Source organism: Mytilus californianus, unplaced genomic scaffold (assembly GCF_021869535.1).
Source record: "Mytilus californianus isolate M0D057914Y unplaced genomic scaffold, xbMytCali1.0.p SCAF_8, whole genome shotgun sequence".
Classification (NCBI taxonomy): domain Eukaryota; kingdom Metazoa; phylum Mollusca; class Bivalvia; order Mytilida; family Mytilidae; genus Mytilus; species Mytilus californianus.
In genome coordinates, this window is record NW_026262734.1 from 33,394,158 (window position 1) to 33,402,500 (window position 8,343).

The 8,343-nt window shown below is 31.1% G+C and overlaps 1 protein-coding gene across 1 annotated transcript; it reads left to right on the forward strand.

The window, feature by feature from the left end:
- The first annotated feature begins 1,218 nt into the window (after window positions 1-1,218).
- On the forward strand, window positions 1,219-8,343 carry LOC127711786 (voltage-gated hydrogen channel 1-like). The gene is made up of 3 exons (XM_052217924.1): window positions 1,219-1,652; window positions 3,512-4,016; window positions 5,379-8,343. Exons 1-3 carry the CDS (start codon window positions 1,647-1,649, stop codon window positions 5,681-5,683), a joined length of 816 nt encoding a protein of 271 aa, XP_052073884.1. The 5' UTR covers window positions 1,219-1,646; the 3' UTR covers window positions 5,684-8,343.

Below are 8,343 nucleotides of genomic sequence, written 5' to 3' on the forward strand. Positions count from 1 at the left end.
CCTATAAACGTGAATCCCATTTTATTGTTTGAATGCAAAAACCACAGGCACTTTTCTCGGAATTTTTTTTCCCTATATACCTTAATATAACACGTGTTATATTAAGGTATATAGCATATTTTCTGAGAAAAGTGCCTGTGGCAAAAACCTTGAAAAAGACAATTTACATATGAACATGTGTAAACATTTGTTATGTGTTTATAAAAAAGCTACAAAAATTGGCCATTATCAAATTTAGTAAAATCCGCAATTTATAAATAAGGTCAAAAACATTTAAACGTGCATGCAAAAGTTTATCTAAATTTGTTTTATTTGCATAAGTTTGCAAAATAACTATCTCCTACGTCAGTTAACTTTTTGAATCAAAAGCCCCCCAGACTTCACTATCGTATGTTATTTATTGCATGGTTTCACTGTGTGCATGATCAAATACATGTAGTCAAGTTTTAATTTTGGTTTTATACATTTTGCAAAGGCCTGTCGGGTCATGAAAAAAATCTCGAGCGAGTAAATTAATTTCCAGGTCTCGTCCGCGGGTCAGTTTGTATGCAAGGTATGATTAAGGTAGTAGTGTCCGGGGGGTGGGGCGATATATTCTATTTAACAAGTCACATATGAAACTTTACTGGACCTAAGGGTAAACTGAGGTATCAAAATATGATAACCCCGCGGATTTCTGACGGTCCAACAGTCCGACCTTGAGTAACCTTTGCTATAGTGGAGGGTCCGTTTGGCTGTACGAAATGTATAGATATACGCAGCATCGTCCGGTTTGAATTTGGACGATAAATATTAAGGACCAAATCCTGAAATAGTTTTGGACCTACTAAGATAGAGCAATTTTGACTGATCATGTGTGGGGGTCCTGAAATATTTTGAAAAAAGTAAAGTCCGATATTCTATGAACAAAGTGTAGTAGTCAGTCGAGGACCAGCTTACCCGGCCCTCTCCCCCCTTTTGTGGGAAAAATTTGGTTGATTATGTGAAAATCACTGAAGCATGACTGGAGCCGGCCCCCTCTTAGGCAGTCAGTGCCCCCCCCCCCCCCTTTATGAAAATTTCTGGATCCGCCACTGCCATTTACAAGTTTGAGTATAAAAAACAGGCCTTAGATATTTTCAAAATGGTTTAAACCTTAAAGATTTTTCTTCAACCGTTGTAGGACTTGTAGCTTAAACCAGAGACATATAATATTGTATTATATGTCTCTGCTTAAACATATTTCAGATTGTTTTAACCATTCACAAGTTTGAGTATAAAAAACAGGCCTACAGTTTCCACTCCGGAAATTTAATCCCGCGTCCGATAATCAGTTTCAATTTTAGTAAATTTTTTAAGGAAAATAAACAAAAGAATTTTATTTATATTTTTTTCAAGTTATGTTAAATTCGTAAGACTTTTGGAAGAAAGTTTAAAAAAGAAATGTACTTTGTTTTAAATCTCGACAAAGCGGGAAGCAACTACAAAAGCAGCAAATTGTAAACAAAGTGGGTGTCATTGACCCTGCGATCAAACAAAAGTCAGCGTGCAGAATCAATCAGGGCGAGGATTTAATAGTAGGACATTGTTTATCAATTGCAATGTTCTCAAGAAGTGGTCAGATGTAGGAAGACTATTCTAAAGACTTGAAGTAATACAGTATCAAGATGAAGGTAAATGCGACTTTATCTAAAAAGTCTTTACGACTTTAGTTCGCAAGACAAAGAATGACACTTAAATTAGGGGGCGGATCATAAAAAAATTTCAGTGTTACAAGAGTGTAGACATTAACACAAGGAGATGAAACTTGTAAGTTTAAAATCGTATAATTATTTGACAACTTTTAATAACTGTGACAGAAACTCCCTTTCTCTCACTTATTCAAGAAGATAAAATTTAGGATTTCAGAATGTTCTTCACATAAAGCACAGTACAATTGTCATTGTTGTGTATTGTTCAATGGGTATTGGGTCTGTTTGCCCAAATTAAATGTTCGCCCTGGGTTCGTTTGCCCTAATTACATGTTCACCCTGGGTTTGTTCGCCCATAGAGTGTTCACTCTTATATTAAAAATATATTCATTCATCATTCCAAGGATTTGTATAGTAAGATACAATGCTATACAAATCCTTGATCATTCATAGTAATGGTATTTACAATGTAGGTTTTTATATACCTATGCAAATATTTATTTGATAAATATTAAAGAAAAATACATTTACAAAAAATGTACATGTGTATCTCAAAATCAGAGACTCAAATTACATGCTATATGTCTGTCAAAATTCGTGAAAAAAACTTGGAAAAATGAAATTAATTGTTTTTTTTCAAGCAATGATTGGTTTCATTGTTACATTTGTTTGTATTTAGAATATTTTTAATGACTGTTAATTTTTCTGCTAATGAGGTATAATTATGATGTCTTTGATCTCACTTATTGTTGTATTGTCTTTTGTGGTTTAATAATGAAAATAACATTTTTAGAAGTAAAGTAGTCAGCTTGGAATGATTATGAGTAAAAACAAAAGTGTGAATTCTAAGGGAATTTATTTTTGCAACTTGGCTCTATTGATCTCAAGTGTACGTGTGTTTTCGTGCAGTGACAAATTTGTTAAGTGGATTATCAGCTGATTATGGAATCAATTCATTCATCCATAAACACTTGACACACAGATAACTTGATAAAACATTTAAATAGAAAAGAAAGAAGTAAAAGAGAAGAGAAAAAAAAACAATAAAAAAAACCCAAACTTGGTTTTCAGTTGTTTTATATTAAATACCTTGTACTCCTGTGCACTTTAACAGTGTGAATCAAAAGAAAACAATTATGTGATTGCAGCAATACAACATGAATATTCGACGAAATTTTCAACACACACTTCAACAAATTTTCAAATAATCATTATGTATCATACCATTATTCAACAAGACAACAAAATAGAAGTAAGAATCAGGGCGAACGGACTCAGTGCGAACAGGTATTAGGGTGATGACCCAGGGCAAACAGGTACTAGGGCAAACATGAATCAGGGCCAATAGACCCAGATTTTGTTCAATGTGTACTGTTAGCTCTATAGCATAGTAAGTATACTGTATGAAATTACTTGTAGCATTACAGGAGTTCAATGTCCTGTTCAAAACAGTGAACAACAATTAAAAAGACAACTTTTGAAATCATGCACTTTTCTGTAAATGTCACAATGCTTATATTATAACGTCACAGTAGGAAGCAATTGTTCGATGATGTTGTTTTACGCCTATTGATTTGAGTCAAGCAGTGTAACCCATTCATAAAAAAAAACCTCAAGATTGGTGCATATAATTACAGGTTGAACTTATTGACAAAAATGCCTTCTTCTAAATTTGTGTTTATATGATATGTTTGATTGATTGTGCATTGTGTAGTTTGCTTAATGTCCAGTGACAAATATTGCATGCATATAATTTAAGGACTAAAGCAAATTATCAATGAATCCAACATGTAGGTTCTTCAAATTAAAGATTTGAATAATTGTTTTTATTTACATTACAGATTCAAATGGATGGATTTCACAAAATTTATGATGACCTTGAGAAGGTTATTGACAAAGAAGATACAAATAGTTCCATTACGTCAGACTCTGATGATGCAAAAACTGACCTGAAAACATTCCGTGAGAAAGTTGAATATGTGCTGAACACAAGTAAATTCCAAATTGTGATCGTGTGTTTAGTTATTTTAGACTGTCTCTTTGTGATAGCAGAACTGTTGATTGACATGGAAATAATCACTCTACCAAACCATGATACAAACGTTGCACCCATGGTTTTCCACTACTGCAGTTTAGCTGTCTTGTCCTTATTCATAATAGAAATTATAATACGCATTTACGCATTAAGACTCAAGTTTTTCAAACACAAACTGGAAATGTTTGATGCTATTATTGTGATTGTCTCATTTGTCCTTGACATTGTGTTCAGAAAAAACGAGGGTCCCGAAAGTGGACTAGGATTGCTGGTTGTACTCAGGTTATGGAGAGTCACAAGGATACTGAATGGTAATTTACTTGAATTTTCTTTTGCATGTGTAACTAACTTTATGTGAATACAATGGAATAGTTAAGATACATGTATGACCTAACCACAATAATAAAGAGGAAACAACATTAAAATTTCCACACAACAATGCACACTTAAAGCACTGAATGAAATGACCTTTTACTGCAACCAATCAACATGATCAAATCAACAAGATCATAATGTTAAAAATGACAGATTAACACAAGGATTTATATAGTACTATACCATGAGTAATCCTTGAGTAACCATATAGAAATAGGTCCTCGAAAAAGGCAAACAAATACTGCTCAACTCTCACATCTTCGGATTACCCTCAGTAAACAGTTCTGTAGAAAGTCTGAAAGTTGGTAGAGGAATTCAGAAGCTAAGCACGGTTAAGATATAGAAAAACAGAACAAAATCAATTGCTCATCTTTTTTTAACATTGTAGAAACATCTTTTTTTTTCGTGGATGTGAAATCTTGTGGTTTTCAGTGTTTTCCATTCGGCATTTAAGCCGGGTGTGCCGACCACCTTTCCATTTTAGGAGGTGGTCGGCTTTTTTTTCAAATTCCAGATTTTTTTGGTTCCGCACCGTAGAAATTTGAATACTAATCGTGCCTCGCTGATTTGTTTTCATTGACAAAAATGGCGGATCGTCAAATTTCAATGTTTTTTACAATTGTAAATGCCCCCTGTGGGACCCTGATTATTTTATTAATTTGTTTCTAACTGTCTTAAATTTTTGTATTTCATTAGCCCACTTTCTGTAACAGTGATTTTGCTGATACATTTATCATCTAGTTTTATATACATATGTACATTTATATCTCTACTTTAACAAGAAGTGAAATAATAAAATACGCATTTAATTTCCAATATTATTATTTGTATGCAGCATTTATTGAAATCACTATATTTTATGTCACATTTTTGTCCATTCTTCATGAATTGCAATGATAAACATGATAAATGCACCCAAAAATTTCTGAATTTACAGTATGCATGTTTTATTTTTTACCTGATATTAAGCAGCCAGCTATAAGTCAATATAACAGAATATGTCACCAAAGAAAAAGACACATTATTCATGTCAGGACCTTTTAAAGCTGACTTTACGTTACAGGTTTTTCTCACTGTTGAAGGTCGTACTTTGACCTATAATTGCTGTTATTTTTGTCATTTGAATTCTTGTAGATGATTGTCTCATTGGCAATCATACCACATCTCCTTACTTTTATACTGTATTTGAAATAAAAATTACACAGAAGGAATAGTAAGAGACAATTGTACATGCATAAACAATGATGGCTCATGCCGTTTATGAACAGTTTGATTTATATGATATTCTATCTTTGTAGGCATTGTACTTACAGTAAAGAAACAAGCAGAAAAGAAATTACAGAGAGAAAAACGATTACGGCAGGCATGTGAACAGGAACTGACGAAATATCGTGAATATTGCACGGCACAAGAACAGGAAATAGAACTGTTGCGAGGTTTACTTAGGAAACATGGGATAGAAGATATAACAAGAATAGACAGACAGCCGATTGTTGTACGCACCATTGATGTAGTTGCTGAAGTCAACCACCTTGCATCTGAAAAGACTTCCAGTACAGATTCTGGTAGTGAAAGAAATTCTAGTCCACCAGCAAGCAGCTGAATTGTTATTACAAATGTACATGTATTTTTATTTTCTTGAAATGTTAAAAATAGTGCTTTTGTAAACAGATACACAATAACACATATGTCATGTTTGTACAAAGTATGACATCTTGCCATAATTGCATAGCAGTAGAAGTATAATTTTTATAAACATTTAAAATGTATTTAAAATGATAATGTATATAAAGGTCTACAATGTGTCATTGTCATATACAGTTAAATCTGGTTTATTCATCAAACCATATTTGAACTAGAAGCCTATTTCACTTCATTATCAAGACAGTGTCATACAATATACATGCATATTATTCTGTATCAGTAATATATTGCTTTATGACTAAATCCCAACATTCTTTTTCAAGATGCAATTGTATAAAGTACTTAAGTAAATGTACACTTATTTAAATATATATGTATTTTTTAATGTTGAAGTAAAATATACACAAGAAAGGGTTACTTGTTCTACATAAAGACTTGCCTAGATCTATAATTTTTACCTTAGTGAAGGTGAGAAAGTGAGACTTCAGCGTGCTGTTTGGGGTAGCTGTGACGTCCACAATGTTTTTGTTTATTGTTAAAATGTATCATGAGGTCATTTTCATGAACATCTTTGGGTAAGTTGGGAGTTGGGAGGTAAATTTTATCTGTATCCTTCCCAATATTCGACCCTGCGATAATACAGTATTTAAAAATAAAATTGATTTGAATCTCATACAGTTCTATTAAAACTGATTATTCTTGATATTTTAAATTTAGAAATTAATATGTATGACAGTGCCATATGTTGTTTTTACATGTTTGTTAGGCATACCTAAGCTTGTAGCCACTTACAATCATGGACATGTTTGTAATATTTTTATTTTGAAGGTTGTATATATCTGATGAAGGTTGAAATGACAGAAGTGAAGTCAAAACCAAATTTGAGAAGACATTTTACTTAGAGGTAGTACTACTACACTGATAATTTTAGGTTAATCTGCTCTGATAAGAAGTTTTTAAAGGGGGAATTATGAAAATAATTTGTAAAATAAGACTGAATCTCATGTTGAATGAAAAAAATGTTTGTTTAACATATTTCAACTTTCACAACTAGTTAAGAAAAGAAGAAAGGAAAAGGAAGCTTTATTAACCTTTTTGTCATTCTAGATAAAACCCTTGCCATAAACACGGTATTATACACTTGAATATACAGTTTGATTTATTAAGTAGTAGACTTTGATATACACACATTTATTTCTGGTTGAATTTTTTTTTTTTTTTGCATCTGATTTACATTATATAATTACTCTCCGTTTAAAAATACCGTTGAAAATTCATTAATTGAATTTACTTTATAAAATAATAACAAACTTAAAGTTCATTTGTAATGCAGTTTAAAAATTGTTTGGTTTTTGATTATATTAATAGATTAACTTTAGTGTCATATTTAAAGGAAATAATTATCAATGCAAGTTTGTTCTAGTCAATTCTGACATGAAATAAAAAATGTTATTTATGTTTTATTAACTTTAATCTTTTTTGTATGTGTCAAAATTCAGTGGCATAATTTAGATTTTACATGCTAAAAAGCTGTTCAAGATTTTTTACTAGTATTTTGAATAAGCTTTATATATTATTTTGATATTTTTAAACCTTATTTGTATCATTCTAAGCATGAGCCACATTTAATCAAGATTTTCATTATGCAAAATTATATGCTAAAATCAACCTTATACATGTATATGTCTCCTTGCCATAAAATGGTCTTGATAGAAAAGGGAGATGAGAATTCAATTCTAATCAGATTGATTTGTAGAAATTCACACTGGAATATTCTAAAAAGGCTCTTTTCCTATACTTGTCACATATTTGTTGTAAGAGAGACAGTTGTTAAAAAAAGTATGAATTACTTGTCAATGTTAACCTGAGTCTCTAGATATTTTTAAGATATTTTTTGTTTCCCTTCCTTAAAAAACTTTTCATGAATGATTAATACAGAGAATTTCATGTAGGTGGCTCATGTTTAAAAAATGCTTTATATATCATTAGTGCTTACATGTAATGATCTGCATAGTGTTGCTTTATAAACCAGATCTGTATTTATTGATACTGTTTACATATGAAATATTATTTTATTGATCACATTGTGATATGTTGATGAAATGTATCGCTTACTGGTTATGCATTTGGGTTTGCAAAAATTCAAAACTGTTATTGCATATAGGGTAATTTGTCCAATGAAGTTTAGTCAATCAAAAAAGCATTTTTTAAAATACTCTTTTATTCTGAAAGCACCATTTACCTTTGATAATTTATATCTTGCTGATTAAAATAATACCTTATGAAAATTTCCTTTACACTTTTGTTGATTGGTTTTTGTTAAATACTTATTTTTCTCATAGTTTAGTTAAAAATATAACTATATAAGTCTGATGTGTTGATATTTGTAATATTTTGGTCTTTAAGAAAACTAACATAAATATTGATACCAACAAAAGGAGATATGTATCATGTTTTTGAAGTCAGTCATCAGACTTTAATATTTGAAAGTAGGATATGCCTGGTGATAATACGTCATGGTACTACTTAAATATATAATCCATATCTAATACATTATATATTCTTACTTGAATTGTAAAAATTAATGAATTGTATGTACAAAATAAAGTATAAATTGTT

Bases quoted from the DNA above. Each gene is read 5' to 3' on its own strand.
- LOC127711786 (XM_052217924.1), top strand. The intron at 4,017-5,378 runs GTAATTTACTTG...CTATCTTTGTAG, and splicing joins AGTCACAAGGATACTGAATG to GCATTGTACTTACAGTAAAG.